Source organism: Notechis scutatus, chromosome 5, assembly GCF_049901735.1.
Source record: "Notechis scutatus isolate UNSWTSFEM ecotype Mainland chromosome 5, rNotScu1.2, whole genome shotgun sequence".
Classification (NCBI taxonomy): Eukaryota; Metazoa; Chordata; class Lepidosauria; order Squamata; family Elapidae; genus Notechis; species Notechis scutatus.
Window position 1 is genome coordinate 35,964,283 of NC_142013.1, and position 20,592 is coordinate 35,984,874.

Sequence of the window (20,592 nt, forward strand, 5' to 3'; positions counted from 1 at the left end):
GACATATATATTCAGGATGGATTGGGACTTCTCCTTTCTTCCTGCCTTAGGACTTCAGCAGGCTTCATTTCTCTTTTGCTGTTTATCTCCTGGTCAGGATGCTCAAATCTTCCTAAGAGCAAAGTTCCAGTAGGAAGGCAAACAGATAGCTACATTCAATCATGCATGTTCATCTGGGTGGAAAAAGGCCTACTGTGAAGAGGGGAAGGAAATGGAGAATGATAGCTGCAGCACTAAGAAGCAGGGGTTTGTTCTGGGCCAGTTCCCAATTGAATACTTGGCTAAGCTTGTGGCTTCCTTTGAGATATCAAAGGGTATGTAGAGAGATAAGTTGTTCCGTTATACCCTTTAGATTATGCATGTGGATATCTCTAGGATTTCCTAACTATTAGAGAAAATAACCCAGCTCCCTTCTAGCATCACAAACTATTTGATTTCTGATATTTTTTTAGTTATAGATTTTTGTGTTATAAACAAGTGTTTATAGCTGCATGCATTATTTTAGGCATGGTTTTTTTTATAAATGAAATACATTTTGGGGTTTGTATATAATAAGATATAAGTTGCTGTTTTTAAAAACAAAGTACAAAGTGCTTGAAACCAATGACAGGAATAAAATGGCATATAAATATTTTCTTTTGTGAAAAATATATTGCAAATATAATCAATGTAATTGTATATGTATGGAAGGGATATACATGATTATGTTCTGTACTATCTAGAAATTGTGACTAATTTTTAGGGATAAGAGACCTAGGCAGTTGTCTATTCCTTTTTCCTCCTTTTGTTCTGTTTTATGGACATTCCATTTATAACAAAGTTTTAAAATAAATGTATTAAATTAATTGTTTAGGCACAGCATGCATACATGTGGATTACAAAGTTTGTATAATATATCTACTGAATTTTTAAAAGAATACTTTGAAAAATCTTTCCAAGGTATTGCTGTTTTAAATCCAAGTATCCATATGAAAACTTTTAATAACTTTTTTTGTAAACAGGACAATAAACAATTATATTTGTGTCTAGATACAATTCTGGCCAATGTACACTTTTATATGTAAAATTAATACTTATTAAGTAACCCCTTAATTCTGGAAGAGTTTGCTGGAAATTGTACAATTTACAGAATTTAGTCTTATTTTACAAAACAAATATGTCTTGTGCGCCATAACATTTTATTCAGAAAAAAATTTCCCATTGTATCTGTCTGTAGCACATAATACAGTAAGTGTATTATAGGGTAGTGGAATAAATCTTCAATATTCGTGTTTATATAGTGATCACTGTCTGTTCAAGATAGTGCCCCCTTTTTTAAAAAAAAAAAAACCACCCCTATTCTTTATGTGTTCCTGTTGTATAAAAGACATTAATTCTGATCTAACAAAATGCATGTCTCCAGTCTTAAGAAAAAATAGGAAATGGCTCTTCCATTTGGCATTATATTTCCTTGTCTATCCATTACATGCAGCTGTTAACCTTCCAAATTAATGACTTCCCTTGTAAGATGAGCTCAATGACATCCTTGTATTTAGTATCACTGAACAACAGAAGATGCTAACTTTTCTCTTTAGCTTCCTTGTTACCCTGGCAAATGAACGTGTTTGAATGAGAAGAAGCTCTAAGAATTCATAAAAGTACCAAGAGAAGTTTATAGGATTTCTTTTTGTTTTTGAAAGGCTCAGTAACATTCTAGCAGATTAAGATTATTTCAGTTTTCATTGCCAGTGGAACAGATACAGATATTTAATTTTTCATGAAACAAAAATTGACTAAACAATTTTTAAACTTGTAGCTGTAGAAAACTAGCTTTGCAATGGATTTTTTTAAAAAGGGACCCAAGAACATCTAATAAGTTATTAAGCCAGTAAGCTTAACGTCTGTTTATGTGCAAACTGATAGAAGTAATTGTCAAAGAAGTGTAACTAAGCATGTAGATAAACACACCTTAAAATCAGCATGGATTCTGTGCAATCAACCTACTTAAAAACATTTAGGTAGGCTAAGGTGAGCTTTAGTATGATTCAGCAGGGTTTTTGATATGCTCTTCCGTTCATCAGTACTGCTACAATGTAAACTGAAACTTAACAGTATGGCAATCCCATGGAGTCCTAGGAACTCTTAAATTAAATATTGAATCAATGAGCTTTACATTATAGAAGTTTTCTTATAAATCAGAGAAAGAGAATGGTTTTTTTCTTGCTGATTTAGAATGTTCCAGAGTATTTTTCTTTTCAGTATACCATAAAAATAAACAGTTCTCATTGATAGGCCAGCTGTGGAAGTGTGTGAAACTCTGGTAGACAGCTGTGAGATATTGGCTTACCTCTTCTTTGTATGAAGTTCTCTGTTCCCAAAACTTTTTCTTGCTTTATATGAGAACATGAAGATATATTGTGATGCCCCTATACCTGTTTTCTTGGGAAATATGAAAGTAAAGGATGAAAGGGAGATTTAGCTATGAACAAGGAAATTCTGTGACTCCTAATGTAGTTTAGGATCAAAAAGAGAAAATTTGGGGAAAAAAGATAAAGCAGCCCAGTGAAAAGTTAAGAAAGACTCTTCTTAGAAACCTAGCAGATTGAAATAAAAATATTTTATTCTTCCAATTAGAGTTGCACCATCAGCAAACCTATTGCAAAAATCATAGTATTATTCAGAAAAAAAACCTTTAGTTATAGGGTTGGTCATTTTGTGCAATAATTCTATTCAATTTTAGTAATCTTACTTGCCAGTGGAAGTTAAGCCTACAAGGATCTATTGATGGAATAACACAAAACATCTGGTATATTGTTGATGAAATATCACGTTTTTATGCATTTGTAGTCTTTTTTTTTCTTCAAAACCAAACCAAACATTTTATGAGAAATTTGTAAAGTAGTGTAACATTAACATTTAGTCTGCTTTGATTTGGGGTAAAAGAAATCTACATGAATATGGAAAAATGTTTTGCCATATTTGAGACAGGAGCTAATTGGCTTAGAATTTGTGTTATCTGATCAGGATAGGATTCCTTCAGCTAAACTAGATTTTTCCCCAGCATGTTTGATCACTGAAACAGAATTTCCTGCCCCAACCACTTATTGTTGAATGATCTCTCTTTTTTTCTGCTTATACACTGACTTAAGAACTACTTATCTCTTTGTCTGTTATCTTTATGTCATTGCGATTAATACCTATTTTCTTTACACTGGAGAGCATGATTGTCCAACCTTCTGGTTTGCCTGGGCCACATTGTGTGATGAGGAATAGTCTTGGGTTGCATATAAAATATATAATTAATGTATATAAATAACAAACTTTCTTTATTTTTTAATATTTTTATCATCTTGTTGGACTGCATTACTAGCTCTTCAAGGCCACATACAGCCAATGGGCCGCAGGTTGGACATATCTGCTGTAAAGCCTTTGCCTTATTTTCCTTCTATCATTAGGAAATTAACATGTTACCATTTCTGTTTCATCGTAGCTAATGTATCATTGAACCTGAAAGCATTAAAGGTAACACTTCATCTGGAACAAAACCCCAGAAATAATATGATAGCTCCGGGAGTATAATTACAAATCTAACTGTGACTTTGTTTCTGCTAATTAAGAATACATACAGAGAATGGAAATTAATAAAGTTTATACTGGGAACATACATGTTCTCAAATCTGAGTATGGCTTTGTTACAGATACAAGTCATTGTACAGTAATGTTTTATCTTCATTAATGTAAAGATAAGCTTGAAGAATATGGAACTAATAAAATCCCCATGATAAGGTTCTTCACATATGTTGTGATTATGACTTCCACAATTCCTGTTCCCCATGCTGAGAGTTGTGACCCCCAATACATCTACAGGGAGCTAGGTTGCTGAAGATAGCCTTACATCACACAACATGTAGTATGATTTATAGCAACTCTTATTTATGTAACATTGTAACATAGAATTACCATATGTTCCAAACTACAAGGCAATTTCTCTTTGGTTACCATAAAGGTCCATATCTTCTGAATATACCTAAGAATTTTTTTATTATATGAGATTAATTTTTTCGTATATGATGTTAAATAGCAGAATATATACTGACAAGCATCTATAACAGGTTGACTAAACCACCTTTTGGATATTCCCAGGTTGTTAAAATTATGTTCAGAATATTGCACTAATATGCAAAATAGCTACAGCCTACCAGCATGCAAAGCATTCTTTTGAAGCATTTAGCTCATTCCTTCAGTTTCACCTCTTTGCCCTTTGCCATTCAGAATCACTAACTACTGCTTGGGTTTAAAGGTAATTCTGTTGTTTATTTTTATGGCTCAAACTCCAGGAAAAAATAAAGCTTGATGCTGAGAGGGAAAAACTAGAAAAGCTTCAGGAGCTTTACTCCGAGCAGAAGACTCAGCTTGATAATTGCCCCGAGTCCATGAGGGAACAATTACAGCAGCAGCTTAACAGGGTCAGTAGCATGGATGTGGTGTTTCTTTAGTGATTGTAATCAGATCAAGCCCAAAGATTTCTAACCAACTCTTTTTCATGGCTTCAGTGCTGATTTTCTATATTGCTGTTAAGAACGTAAGTGCATGGTGACAACTAAACAGAATGTCAAAAGCTGGATTAACAATGGATGTGTACTACATGCTTCAAAAGTTATCAGTCATCTAAGGCTTAGCACTCTGTGACATTGAACACTAAAGTATGACTGAGTATGAGTGGAATTTTGATGTTTAATCAGATTAGGAATAGATAAGATCTATTTGTCTAAATATGGAAAGAATTCTCAATTAGGCATGAAGGATTACTTATTTAATTCTTACTGCAGCATTATTAATCTTAAATGTGCATATTCACTTCGAAAATTAATGTATAAACTAAGCCTTTCCCAAATTATTCTTTTCTATTAGATTGTATTTTGATCATTCCATGTAATTTGATGACTGCTTTGTTTTAATTTTACAACCGTTGTGAAAAAATTTATAACACAATAAAAAAGAAACATAGGAAATAGTGGGAGATTTGGGGATATGGAAAGGTCATCCACACTAGAATCATCAAACATTTCTAGATCAGATGATTATGAAAGCTAAACGTATTTTTTTCTTTCCTGAAAAAGAAAAAATTTAAAGTGAAATTTGGTAAAAATAAATAAATAAATAAATAAATCTGAGGCATGTAGCTGAAGTCAAACAGCCTACAGTTTATTCCGTAATCATGCCCATTCTAAACTGCAACAGTTCTTCATATTGGCACCCCCTTTAATATAATTTAAATATTTGTTTTCTTTTTTTGAAGTGCATATTTAGCATCTAAATACCTCTGTTCATGATGGCTAGGCTAAAATAAAACAATGGATCTGTTGTCATTGATTAATTTGAGGATGTACATGATAATTTTAATTTCAGGTCAACAGGTATTTTAAAATCATGCTTAAATAGACTTAGGCATGCTTAAATAGACTTCTCTAGGATGTAATTTATTTATTTTTTATTTATTTTTTATTTTGCTTTATGTCAGCTTTCACAAGCACAAGTCTTTAAAACTGATACATTTATTTATTTTTTCTTATTGAAGGATGCAGACTTGTTGGAGGTAGAAAGCAAACATTTTGAAGATTTGGAATTTCAGCAGCTTGAAAACGAGAGCAGATTAGATGAAGAAAAAGAGAATTTAACACAACAGCTTCTGCGTGAAGTTGCTGAATATCAGCGTAGCATTGTTAGCAGAAAGGTAATTTTTTAAAAAGAAAAATGATCAGATCATTATCTTTGAATATTTCAGTGCCAGCTGATTTCAGTTGTTAATCTAGCCAACAACTAGCAATTTAACTAACAATTCAGTTAACCGTTAATTTCTAGATTTGCCCACTAAGGTTTAGTAATTACTTAACATATGAAAAATAATCTAAAGTATTATATTTTCATTTCTTTGTTTCTTAACAAGAACATTTTTTTATTTTTAAGAGAGATGGTACCTTTCCGAGAAACTTATTTGTCTTTGTACATATGTTCTGTAACATTCATATATTCCTATCCTCCCATAATTCTTCTCTTTCTATTTACTCTTCTATTTTGGAGTAGTAGTAGAGGAATATTGATAGTGCCATCTATTAGTGCTGCTGGAATATGGAAGCATGTGAAGTCCAATCACAGGACTTCTACCCAATACAAAGAAAAAAAAATAGAGTGAGATGTTGCTTCTTCTGTAATCTTCTCTGTAAATTTGTGTAAATTTGACTTTCAGATGGGTAGGAACTATATGAACAATACTCTAAAACTCATATTAAGTATGTGTTAACATTATCTTTATGATAGGAAAAGGTTTCTGCTCTCAAAAAACAAGCCAATCACATTGTACAACAAGCACAAAGAGAACAAGATCATTTTGTGAAAGAAAAAAACAATTTACTAATGATGTTGCAGAGGGTAAGCAATTCTTCCTTGTTCTTCCAAGAACTTAATTAAATGTTACAAATACAGATATTATGTGGCTCAACTTCCTCTTTTTTTAAAAAAAAATGTAAACACATGTAGTTAGTATAATACCACCATGTATCATAGAGAGGTCTGTAATATATACAGAATATATATATAATATATATATAAGAAGTGAATAATGTATATAGTGAAGCCAATTGGAACTATATTTTCCATAACACTGGAATGAATATGAATCTTTACATTAACATGCAGTGGATTTGTTAAATTTTCCTCGGCAGGTGTATCAGGAAAAGTACATGTATATTTGTGTATATCATCTACTGTGGGAAATTTTGGTATTAAAACCAATCCAGCAAACAAAATGGGAAGGATATCTGTATTGTCTATACTGTGAAGATAGAATAAAAATTTTAAAAATGCATTTATGAACAATATTCAGTTGAAACATCTTAAAAGTTTTTTTTTTTACAAATCTAGTTACATTTGAAAGAAAAGAAATACAGTTTAGACATTTGTATAACGTCTGTCTCAAATATAACTTATTTTTTACAGGAGAAAGAAAATCTTTGCAATTTAGAAAAGAAGTATTCCTCACTATCCGGAGGCAAAGGATTTCCTCTGAGTCCCAGCAGTCTAAAAGAGGTAGTGTGAGATTTGGGAGAAAGGGTTGGTAACTGCCTTATTTTCCATATTATTGCAACCAAAGTTCAATGAAAAATGACTTGTATTTCGCTACTTCTATAAAAGGACTCATTAATATTAATTGCTAATATTTTGAAGGTGGTCAGTTATTGTAAGGAGGATTTTCTAATAAAATGTGACATAGACATGTGCACTAAAAGGAAATATGTATTGTTTTGAAGCACAAACATTACATTCATTACAAGCATTACATTCCAGACGTTCAGCTTAAGCTTTTGGATCAAGGATGGTTGGGTAAGTTCTAGGGTTTGAATGAAACAAATCCAGAGGAATCAAAGATTATTTTAACAGGGCATGTAGTGTGGTGCTGAAATAATTGATCTTCCAAATGGTCTTCAGTTTTCTTAGATTCCGTGTCCTTTTTTTTCATCTTATTCCATTTGCATGCAAACTTCAGTGATCATTTTTTTTATTATGCAGACATATATTTCAGTGTTAGTAGAGTTGTAAAAAATCTGACATATTAGAAAGGAAAAACAAAAAATCAGATTCTTTGAGTGCATCCTTTCAGTTCTTGCTTGTGCCTAAAACTTTTCTGCTACCATTGCTGCTGCTCTAACGACTTTCTTATTTTTATTGAGAATTGCAGCTGTTATAATCCTTGTATAAAGAATATTAGAATAAAGAATTATTAGAGTATTCTGCAAAACATTTGATTTCAAAAATATCTCTGGTCCATGAATTTATTTTGATAGAATTGAAAAAGTAAGATTCTGTCATATTTTTGTTTCTTCTAGTGAGCTTCATATTTTAAAAGACTTTTAAGTGTTTGCTTGCTTTAAAAAGCAGCTTAATTCCCATTCTTTATTGGGATCGTGCTTGAAAATAGTCAAGCATGACTATTCAAATAGTCAAATTTTCAGAGTGCTACATCAAGTCTTTCTAGAATATGGTAGTGTTTTATTTAAGCACTTATTATTTTATTTAAGCACTTATTATATTAACCTGAGATAATATGAAAATTGTAGTAAATTTAAAGCATGGAGAGTTCAGCATAGATGATTGAAAAAGTATGTCAAGAAAACAGTTTTGTAATACCACAGCATTGGCTGTATCACTCTAAACTAACTTTCACAGATAATTTCAAATTTTAATATTCTTGCATGCCTTTTGACTTTTGCTTTTGTATGTTTAACCTCTGAATTCCTCCTTTTAGGATTTTGTGAATGTAAATGACATTAGTGACCCGCATGGCAATTCCACGAATATCTCCCCTTCCACTCAGCCCCCCTCTGCTGCTGCTGCTGTTCCCACTGAACCTTCCACAGCTGGCCTGATAAGCCAGTCACAAAATAAAGAGGTTTGTTGGAGAGATGTTTCCCATGTGTAAACATTATGCTTTCAAATTTTGTTCCCTTGGTGTTCACAGGTTGTAGTAAACCTTTTTATCAGTTAAAAAGTTGGGTAGGGAGATGAGTTAATTTTTCTCCTATAGGTCTCTTTCAGGAACAGATGTTGTGTGTAGGTTTATTTGTCTTGGGTGTATCTTGTGTCTTCCGTTCTTTTCCAGAGTGCTGATAAAGTAACTGGGATTTTGTTATATTCTCATTGAACCCTTATGTTTACACCATTCCCATTTTAATTTCCAGGAAAAACAGCAAAGCAAGGTCTATTTTTCCTAATAGGATATCATAAACCTAGTATCAAAATATTAGGTGTGGTGGAAGAAAAATACCATTTGTTTTTTTCTGTAAACTGTTAATCACACTTCATGCATCTGATAAAGTGAGCTCTGGCTTTAAAAAGCTTTTCCCATAATAAACTTCTTTGTAGTATTTGCATCCTCTATGTATGTTTAAAACTCTCATACCATTTCTTTTTTTTCTATAAAGCTAAGATCACCTTTCTGTTATGGATCTGTGATTCCTCACTCTCTCTCTCCTCGCCCTCTTGCACAACTCTCACCAGCCGACTGGCCTGAGGTCAGGGCTGCCAATATAGAGTCTTTTACTTTACCTGATACACCACCTCCTCTACCAGCTAAGAAAAACCGAAGGGAACCCCAGGTAACATGCCAGAAGGCAGGCTGACTTGGTAATGATATGATTATCGTTGCATGCCACAGTTTGAAAAAGTGCATGGAAAATAACCATTAGTAAGCTCTTCAGAACCCTAAAGGTCTGAATGTATGGTCCTTTCCCTTAAAACTGACTGATGGAATTCTAACATTTTGCACACAGAGTTCTATGTGCATTAGTTGAGAAAATTTGTACATGCATCTTGTTAAGGACCACCCATTTAAACATCATCTTACACATGCACAATTTCTTTATTGAGACCAATGTCTTTACTCTTAACAGTTTTATGTCACACTGACATATCCAGTGCTGGTTAGTAATATTACAACCCTTTTTCTGTAAAAGTAGGACTTGAAGAGATGATTTGAAAATAATTGTTTATCTTCATTAACATTTTGAATGGCTATTATCCAGTGGTGAGTTGCAAAGTGGTTTACCACCAGTTTAGTGGGTATGGCTTGGTGGGCGCGCTTTGCGTGCATGGGCACACTTTGCGTGCACGCCAAACATGCACTTTGCGCACCGCAGAGGCTTTCCTACTCACCTCCTGCAATCCTGCACTCTTCCTGTAGCTTTAACAGCTGATGCGCAGCAATCTGCTATGCCACGCAAAGCAGCTGCGCTTCAAAAGCAGGGAATAAAGGTCAGTATGGGAGCCCGGGCGGGTGGGCCCAACAGCAGCTCATCAGAGAGTTCAGTCTCCGTGCTGATCTTCGGTGCTACCAGTACACCAGAACCAGGACGAACTGGTAGAATAGCACCACTGCTATTGTCTCATTCTGATATTGGCATAGACTTATATGTATGGTATGAAGCATTAAGAATGCTTCCAAAATAACTCTGAAGCCACATTCACAGTTTACAAGCAAAGCACTCTGAAATCTGTTCCAAATATGAGATTATATTTCATTGAAGAATTCATTTATAGATCTCCTGTATTTGTAGCCACAAGTTGTTTTCTTTGAGTAGATACTAACATCCATAAAAGTTACATTTTTATTACATGGTAAACTTTGCTGGTCTCCCTGTGTGTTACTGAGGAAGAAATCAATTTTAGACTACATTCTTTAGCTTCTTCTGGATAAAACAGCTTCAGAACCCTTAATCCAGAGGTGGGCTGCTGCCAGTTTGCACTGGCTTGGCCAAACCGGTAGTTAAGATTGTGCACAGTTTGGCAAACTGAACAATCCATCACTGATGGGTCCCGCCCCCGCTCGGTTCATTTTGGGGGGCCAAAAACAGCCTGAAAATGGCCCAAAAAACAAGCTGAAAATGGCGGGGGTGGGACCAGCCAGTGGTGGGATTAGCCCCAACTGTCTGAATCCTACCCGTGTCTTTGAGGTGAGTGGCCAGGAGGCATAGCTGGGTGTGATGAGTGATGTCACCCACCCAGTCATATAACCAACTGGCCACGCCTACCCAGCCAGAGAACTGGTTGTTAAGTAGTCCAGTCACACCACTGCCTTATTCTTTACAGTATGGCAAGACAAGTTAAACAACTCCACAATAACTAATCAGTTTTACCTTTATATGGAAGGAATGAGGTATTGCAAGTTGGTACATTGATTGGGTAAGCTGTAAAATCGGTTAACACTTAGGACTTAGATTTACCCAGTAAGAGATTATCATTTAGCATGCAGTTGGCAATAATACATTTCATTAACATTAAACTAACTTTAAGAAACATCACCCCTATGCAATCTTCCTTTCTTATTAATAAATGATTACTTCTATTATACTTTGCATTTAAAACAAATTAGAGCAAATAAAATCACCAATAAAGACCTGTGTAACCTTTTTGTATTTTTGTTCAAAATATATGTGCCATTGTTCTTGTTCAAAAACATTTTTGGTATTTAAAATCACAGTGAAAATATATTATTCTTTTTGCTTATATTCAGCAATTATTAAATAGAACAGGATTTATGACAAGTATAGAAGTATCAGTATCAAGTATTAGAAAACACTTAAATGTAACATATTTATTCCTTTAATATAAAGATATATTACTGCAGTATGTTTACATTAAAATTAGTTTTCTTGTGGAAATCATTCATGTAACAGTAAATTATTTAAAATTTTAATTATTTAAAATTTACTCTAATTTTTTGGAATCTGAAGACGTCTTGATTTTTTACCTTTTACCTTTGGCAATTTTCAGTTGTTTTAAAATTAAATTTTGACTTTTCAGAAACATTAACATTCATAGCATGTCATCACACTAGAATTTTACACATTATTATTTATTTTAAGCATTTCCGAAATTTGGAAGAGAGAAAGAAGCAGCACAAAGAAGGCCTGTACATGAGTGATACTTTGCCTCGCAAGAAAACAGCTCCTCCCATATCACCTCATTTCAGTAGTTCTACTCTTGGACGAACTGTTAAGGTAAGCAATTGTACTGCTCAATTTCAAGTTTCAAGAATTTCTTTGAATTTTGAGTTAATGAAGTTCAGTAGAAACTTAATCAGCTTGAATGATGGCTTTCTCTTCACACATGCACATGTACATTATCAATATTTACACGATATAATAATATAAAATTGTATTACTTTAATCTTCAGGTTTGGGTAGCAAACCTGAAACATAATTCCCGTGCAATTTCCCACCTGTGAGAGAAAGTAATTGATTTCAGACTGCCAAGCTATTTCAGAGCTGAACTAAATTTGACCTTAGAGCTTCTTGTTAAAGGACCACTCAGATAATCACTATGTATTTATGGCATGGTGAAATTCAAAATATTTTATATTTATATAGTCCCTGCAGGGACTCATTTTGTTTTAGACTCCATCTTCCATAAATAAGGTGAATTAATTTTAAGAGGAACACCCTGAGTGTTTTGCTGAGGATAAACCATAGTTAATGTCATCAAATACTTGTCTTGTATTTATCCTGGATTAAAAACCCCAGGATGTGCGCCGGTTGTGTTTTAAACTGGATTGCCTTAAGCTACTTTACATAAAAAGTAATATTTCAGTTATACATAAAGTTCATTTGAAAAATTTATACATAAAAAGTAGTAGCTCTAAATGGTTTTTGTTTTGTTTTTTTGACAGGGTCACCTGCCACTTGGACAAAGCAGTAGCTGTGGCAGCATACTTCCTCATTGTTCAGGATCTATGACCAAAGATTTGGAGACAAGGAGAACACATAAAGGTAATGATATTTAGAATTATTCCATATATTTACACGCAATAATATCTCATATAAATCATATTCACATTAACATTAAGTACATATTTACTTTAATTGAATAAATACCCAAATTAATTCAGCTTCATTTAGCTTTAGCTGTTTTAAATGGATACTTAAATTTTCTCATGCAAAATTGAAGTGTCTTTATTTGTATACTTCATTGTTGCACATATTCTTAATAATTTCTTACAGCAAGATTCCAGTTAAGACATTGTCTGTGTTGAATTTATTAAATCTTGACTCAACTCAGTACGCATTTATTTTCAGATTGATCATAAACAGAACAGTTTTTTCTTGAAAGTGAAGTCCTTCAACGGTTTTTTTATGCTTTGTTTATTATTTGAATAGTGCCTAAAAATTACTACCATGCTAAATCTCATTTGCATTGTAGTTTGGAAATCAAGGGAACATTCCCAATCAAGGGTGCGCGCGCACACACACACACACACACACACCTTCTATAACTATACAGAGTAAAATACACTGGGAATATATTTATAGATGCTTACATTCAATCTTCCTGCACTTGGAACCTTTAGATATCAGATGAAAAACTAGAAGGTTTCCTTCCCAAGACATGCCTAATTTTATTTGGCCTATTGAGTGAGCATTTGGTATCTAGCCAAATCTGTGACTACACTGTTGGATTAGAAGTCATATATAAGAAGAGATACACACTGTCATTTTAAACTATTTCTAATATTTAAGACAAAGTACAAAATATCTAATTAATTTAAAGTATTACAGTATAATGCTTATGCTTATTAATGTTCATAACAGCAACAGAAAACATATAGACAAACAAAAATATACTTTCAGCTGCCTTCTCTAATTATAAAATTAGATAGTACAGCCCTAACATTACTTAATTAAAAGTAATATCCACTACATTTAAAAGGATTCTGTGTGCTTACCTAACCTATTTAAAATACAGGTAGTCCTCAACTTACAACAGTTCATTTAGTGACTTTTGAAGTTCTGACAGCAATGACTTTTTCACACAACACTGCAGCATCCCCATGGTCACATGATCAAAATTCAGACGCTAGGCAACTGGTTCATATTTATGATGGTTTCAGTGTCCCAGGGACATGTGATCGCCTTTTGTGACTTTCTGACCAGCAAATCAACGAGAAAGCCAGATTTATTTAACAGCCTTGTTACTAACTTAACGACTGCAGTGATTAATTCAACAACTGTGGCAAGAAAGTTTGTAAAATGGGACAAAACTTACTTAACTGTCTCACTTAGCAACAGAAATTTTGGGCTCAATTGTGATCGTAAGTCAAGGACTAGTTGTAGTTGAATTTTTATTTTTTAATTTATTATGTGTACTTCCTGGAGAGGCGACTTTAATTCTTAGAACACTTATACTCGGTATCTTAAATACGCTGAATGAAATAACATATTTTGATAAAAACTGCAATCCAAAATATTTTGAAGAAAAAAATCTTATAAGAGAAATTGTCAGCCTTTTTTCCCCAATTCTTTTTTCTACAATTGCATTTCTTTCTACATTTGTTTGATTTGTGCATCTCAGTAAGAATATTTGTTTTTAAAGATTTAGTATTTTAAAATAATTATATATATTTTTTCCTTTCTACTGTTTGTGTCATTAAAATCAGGTAAAAGCAAAAAAGGTATGAAAAACATTTTTCTGTGGTGTTACATGCTTGATTTTACAGTACTAATGACAGAGAGGACACTGTCAAGTTGTTCAGAATCAATATGTGTGGAAATTTTAAATTTCCTATTCAAAAACTTAAGAAAGGTATTAGGATTTAAACAATCCCATGTTTAAATCATACAAACTCTCTTATATAATTAAAAATGGCATCAGATTGAAAACAAGACTATGCCCACAGGTTTTTGCCCTCAAATCTGTGGCGACAGAGAGGAATACAGCAGTAGGGGAGTTTGTTGAGATTGATGCCACCAGGATTTAAATGACAGCACTTATTTAGTAAATTCATTTTCCTGATACGTTTGAAGATAATGAATCCAATATTGAAGCTAGATCAGTTGAAACATCCTTCTCTTTTCTGTCTGTATTTATTAATCACTTGGGTATAATGTAAAGACAGCATACAAACAAATTCTTCAGGTTTATGTCAATTAATCTATCTTGGATTTGCAAATAAAACAAGCCTGGTTCATACAATGCAGCCAGGCCTTGCAAAATATGTTGACAAATCTAAACAGTTGTGGCTTGGTCACATTGTTACTGCAACTGATATCACAAAAATATTGACATCTATGTAAAAACCAATATTTATTTTCAGGAAGATGCAGACACTGGTTAAACTAAATATTTGCTTAATTTTGAAGTGAAGATATAAATATATAATATGCACACAATTGGAATTATAGCCTGGCATAGAATAAAAGTAGCATTTGTAGTGAGCTGTTTGTCCATATATGTATGTATAAAATATGCGTAAAATATGTATATACATGTTAATTTTTTAGAAATTTGGTTTTCTTCCAACTCTTTTTTTCTGAAAATCACTGTTATTCGCAGAAGACAAATTAATGTTTGCCTGTCTAAATAAAAGGAAGAAAGTTCTCGTGTGAGTTCTGTTAAAGCCCTGTGGAAGGAAAAATGACTTTAAAGTATCCTGTCTTTCCTTCTCTTGTTACCCTATAGCACACAAGGATACTATGAGCTTTGTCATCGTTTAATTGACTCATCTTTTTTCCATGTTTTCTTTAAAATATAAACACTCTTGAGATGATAACAGGAATCTATTATTTGACTATTGCAACCATACATGTAGAAGAACGAGCTGAGGTGACAACTACTGATTTTCTGGATTGACAAAACTATTTAAAATTATTTCTATTAGCATATTAAAAGCATCTCTGATTCACCATAAACAGAAACAGACTCTTGACTGTGTTCTTTGGTGTGGTTTGTACTTTTTTTGTGTGATTTCAACTCTTGTTCTGTTGTGATATTAATAACAATATAACAGGTTTCTTACAACTGTTTTTCTGCTTATTATTATTTATGATACTTTCAATTAACTTGGCTTGCTTGGTTTTTTTCTTTTTGCAAAACATTTCCATGCAGTGCTTTGAATGAGACATTAATTTGAGTTTTTCATTGTCATGCCAATATTTGCTTTTTGCAAATTTATTCATATTTTTAGTGAGACATAATATATGGATATTTATCTTACCTAGGATGGCAGACTAAATAAAAATTAAAAGTGTGGACTTCATGTGGTTTATCAAACTCTAAAAAAAATTTGCCTGCCAAAATATATTCTCCCGGCAAATGTAGTCTCCTGAATCAGTATTAGATATGTCACTGCTTCTTAAAATATATAATTTAAAGAATTGTTGTCCAAATATACAACTGATACTATTTCCACAGAACTCTTTAAAACATCACTTAAATTCAAGGGATACAAGTCTGTTCCACATTTATTGCCCTAGTTATTTAAATGAAAAACCCCTTATCAAAAGCAAAATTCTTCTGAATATTGGATATTACAGAAGACCAATAGAACAGTGATTAACATTGCAACCTTACAGATATATACAAAAGAAATAATCCCAGATCCTTTCTTTCTACAGTGCTATAGTTTTGGATTAATAAAAGTTACAAAACTGTACAGATTTTTTTCTCTCTGCTTCCTTGACTTAACCCATTTTAAAGTTATCCACCACCACATGCTATGTAACATAAAATAAATGTGTGTGTGTAGATGGGTTGGTGGATAGATAGATTAGATTAGATACTATAGATATAGATCAGTTTATATTTTAATTTTACATAACATGAAATAATACCCTGGGCTGAGTCAAGGTAGCAAAGGGAAGAAAGATCTCATTATATGTATATACTATTTGAGAATAGAGTTTATACTTATAAGAATCCTTATTAACAAAATTTCCAGTATCTAAAATAGAATGTGTTTTTAATAATTGTTTCAAATCCAGAGATAAGTACTGAATAAAAATGGCTCTTAAAACAGATTTTAGTTTAATGCATTTGTGTTCACTATCAATGCTGTATTAACCCAGTTTATAAAACAGAAATGACTTTCCTTCTTTTTCTAGGTTATAATCATCAGCATCTCCGTGAGGATCAAAGCCAGAAGTCTCCTGAATTCTACAGCAGAACTGCCTCAGAATCAAATGTGTATCTGAATGCCTTTCATTATCCTAATCCTAATCTGAAAGACCACACCTTTGATACTCTTAGTTTAGATAGCACAGACAGTATGGAGACAAGTATATCTGCCTGTTCCCCAGATAATATTTCCAGGTATATTGTGACACTGTTCAATTTTTCAAGAAAATACAACACAATAATTAAACATACCAGTATATTTGATTATTAAATATGAGTTTATTGAAATGTAGTTTTGTAGATCTTAGCCAGAGCAAGAAAAACATTTTCTTTTTAGAAATACCCAGTCAATAGAGAGAAATATTTATGTAAGTATGTATATATAGTTATTGTAATTGAGAAGATAGGAAATTGGGAATAGTACATCTCTTTTGTCTATTTAATGACCAGTTAATTCTGGTATTTCATTAATTGTTAATTAGCAGCAGTGGTGGGATTCAACCGGTTCGCACCACTTCAGCCAAACCGGTGTTAAATTGCTGGCTGACCCCATCCCACCCCTTCTAGAAGGCCCCACACGCCCCGTTTTGGCTCCCAGGTAAGTGCAGGGAGGCCTACTAGATCCAAAACAGTTTGCAGGGGGTTGCGGCGCCTCCCCGTGGCCCGTTTTTGCTCCCATGGGGGTCAGGAGGCCAAATGCTGTCTGTTACATCCCCTGGCCACGCTCACGATGGCCATACCCACCCAGCCAGTCATTAGAGAAACAGTGGTTAAATTATTTGAATCCCACCAGTAGTTAGCAGCCATTTCATCAGAGTACCTGAAATGTTTCCATCTTGACTGATTGTTGCAATATAAGTCACTTTAAGTGCTAGTATTTTTTTCTTCCTTCCATTTCTTATTCTGTGTCACATTTCCCTGTGTATAATTTCAATGGAAATCCTTTTAGCTGAAGAGTAATAAGATTAAATAATACATAAATAATAATTTAACTTGACACTTACCACAAATTGTATTTTTAATGATGATTTTGCTAGAAACAGCACTTTATCTACAGCATCGATTTATTTGGAAGCTTCTGAGATCATGTTGTCTATAACTAAAATCTTGGTCTACTTGAACACCCATTAGATTAATCTGACAAAAATTGTTCTGCATTTTTGCTCTTTGTTTTAGGTATTTTTGATGATTGATTGATTCTTTGCTTTTTTGTACTTGGGTGGAAAAATACGAAGTTGGCTAAACAGTTCCTTTTGATCAGTAATTCCACTAAAGGAAATACATAGAAAACAAAAAAAGCCTAGAAATGTATTTTAATGGATTGAAATATTTTTTCAAATATTTCAGTTATTATTACTGGTTTTTGTTACAGTGCCAGTACTGCAAATGTGGCAAGAATAGAAGAGATGGAAAGACTTTTAAAACAAGCTCATGCTGAGAAGACACGGTTGCTTGAATCCAGGGTAATGATATACATAGAAACTTCAAAGATATTCCGTTGTTGAAGTTGTATGTTCATTAGATTTTGAAATTAGTATGTTTTGATAGAAGTTGACAGGACTTGCATTGTAATTAATTTCAATATCATCAGCCAACACAGATTTAAAAGTGTACAGATACCCAGGTTTATTTATTATAGATTAATAAGAAATATGCAATATAATCCAAAACTAGTCTGTAAAATAAGCAAATTAAGTTGTTGCTTGAGATAATCTTATTTTTAAGGACATGAATAATAAAGATTCTGGTCTAAGAGAGATATCTATAATAACACGTGCATTGCAGAGAAAGGAATCAATCTATATTTGCTGTGGTGGTTGGAATACTGGTTTGGAACCAGAAATATTCAGGTCATAACGACTTTCTGTCAGTGCAGCCTACCGTATAAAGTTATTTTGAGAATAAAAGAGAGAGACAATGCTGCTTATCTTGCTTTGAACTTTTTGGAAGAGGAGTTTTGAAGTTTTTTGAATCTATGGAACTTGTTAGTTACAAAAAAGAGGTAAAGAAAATTCCTGGAAAATTCTCGTAATAGAAAATTGCCTGCATCCAAGTGAAGTTTAACAAAATGGTTTTTGCCCTTAATCGTTCATATAATCCCATCAGTATAATTGGAAAACTTATAAAAAGTAAATATAACAAATATGATTAAACAAATAAATGTTGAGTCTGCTTTTCTAAACCAACACAACTCCCCCTATCTAGCTACATACACGTTTTAGAGAATAAATCCTATGGGCTCTGACAGTCTGAATATTCAGGACGTTAAATTTGGATAACGTTTTAAGAGAAACAGTAACTTGCTCTATATTTGGAAGTCTTTAAATAACCTGGCTTAATACAATATTGATACTGAACTTGAATATATTAATCCTAAATCTGCTTTAACAGCTATTTTTATTGAATCCTATTGTGTTATTCAACTATCATTACAAGGAGGATGCAAACTATGTGTTATCAAGACTCCAAAATTAAAGTTTTGATGGCTATCTGTAATGCCTAATGATAGTTGTAAACCTGAGTATTATACATGTAGATATATATCCTTAATTGTACCATAGATCCATCCAGTATTTATCTTTGTATTTAAACCACAACTTCAATAGCTTTTAAAAATAAACATCTCAATAGATTTTATAATTGGTATTATAATCCAGTGATTCTCCAAAATGTTGACAGAAATAAAACTTTATGATTCGGGCAAAACCACCCCAGGCCCTAAGGCAGAGTGGGTATTTTTGTGTTTCAAATGTTTGCTAATATTTTCTATTTTTATTTGTTTTTACTGAGTGTCAAAGACAAGCCATGATTGCTGTCATTTTTATCGTAAAAATAAATGCAACTCAGTGCCTTGCCCCAAGCTGAAGCAAGAATATCCAACTCCACACAATCAGAAAGGATATGGGAGACATGCACATATACAGAGATAGACAGGAAATAATCATCCAAATCTGAGGAGGATGAAAAAGTGGCAAAACTCTTACCACTTTCACTTGTTCCATTTACCGGGGCTCAGAAACTGGAAGGTAGATTAGCAAACAGTACATTTAAATTAGATCAACTTGTATTAAAACTATTTTTTTAAAAAAAGTGGAGAATGTTCATTTATGTTAGATTGCCTGTATTCCTTTAGGAACGAGAAATGGAAGTTAAAAAAAAGGCCCTAGAAGAAGAAAAGCGTCGCAGAGAACAGTTAGAAAAAAGGTTACAAGAAGAAACTAGTCAGCGACAAAAACTAATTGAAAAAGAAGTTAAGATACGTGAAAAACAGAGAAGCCAGGTATGTAATATCTTGAAATAGAGAAAATACAGCAGTTTTAAGAAAGAGAAGTTCCTACATATGAATAGATCATTTTGTTGGACCAAGATGAGAAAGACCTTGGTACAAGTCTACACTTATCAAACTTATCAAAGACCAGCATAGCTATTTTTATTAAAAAGTAGAGATAACATTGCAGGTTATATACAAGTGATGAAAATGTAGGGCAAATAGATGATTTCTATCCTGAAAAGATGGGAAAATTGATTTTTTTAAATGTGCAAATGTAAACAATTAGTGGATAACATGCTGTCTGTTGTGAGGATTGTACATTTATTAAAATAAGCTAAAATGGCTCTCTATAGACCATACTTCTCATTTTGTTAGATGAAACATGAAGGGGAGATGTCAGGAGAAACCTAGGCTAAATGCAGTTGAAGTGGTTCTTTAAGAACACACATCTTTTTTCCTACACTTTGCATAACGTTTTTATGCTAAAAGGGAAGAATTGTAATGCCATGCATTGAAAAAAAACTGGACTAATTGTAATAATGAAAACAGAAAATTGTAATAACAATATTAATCGTATCTTTATTTTAGTCTCGTCCCCTGACTCGTTATTTGCCAGTCAGAAAGGAGGATTTTGATCTGCGTGGCCACATAGAGACAGCTGGCCATAATATAGAGACTTGTTACCATGTCTCACTCACTGAGAAGACTTGCCGGGGCTTTCTTGTTAAGATGGGAGGGAAAATTAAAACATGGAAAAAAAGATGGTTTGTGTTTGATAGAAACAAAAGAACATTTTCTTATTATGCAGGTGAGTTATGGTCTTAGTTTTGCCATGGCATTCTTCCTGTTGCTGTATTAAATTTATTACATTCATAAATTCTATTTTTTTAACTTAAAAATGT

General features: G+C 33.0%; 1 protein-coding gene across 15 annotated transcripts in view; it reads left to right on the forward strand.

The window, feature by feature from the left end:
• Positions 1-20,592, forward strand: part of PHLDB2 (pleckstrin homology like domain family B member 2) — a 57,318-nt gene that overhangs the window by 31,638 nt on the left and 5,088 nt on the right. For 4 of the 15 annotated variants that reach the window (XM_087966543.1, XM_087966555.1, XM_087966554.1 and 1 more), the window contains 12 exons: positions 4,317-4,445; positions 5,558-5,713; positions 6,298-6,408; positions 6,976-7,065; positions 8,282-8,425; positions 8,958-9,131; positions 11,397-11,531; positions 12,200-12,299; positions 16,407-16,614; positions 17,792-17,882; positions 19,553-19,699; positions 20,279-20,498. In XM_087966543.1, the coding sequence (XP_087822669.1) occupies positions 4,317-4,445; positions 5,558-5,713; positions 6,298-6,408; positions 6,976-7,065; positions 8,282-8,425; positions 8,958-9,131; positions 11,397-11,531; positions 12,200-12,299; positions 16,407-16,614; positions 17,792-17,882; positions 19,553-19,699; positions 20,279-20,498 (1,705 nt within the window). The remainder of the gene's footprint in view (positions 1-4,316; positions 4,446-5,557; positions 5,714-6,297; positions 6,409-6,975; positions 7,066-8,281; positions 8,426-8,957; positions 9,132-11,396; positions 11,532-12,199; positions 12,300-16,406; positions 16,615-17,791; positions 17,883-19,552; positions 19,700-20,278; positions 20,499-20,592) is intronic. The other 11 variants (XM_087966545.1, XM_087966548.1, XM_087966546.1 and 8 more) reach the window with 6 other exon arrangements.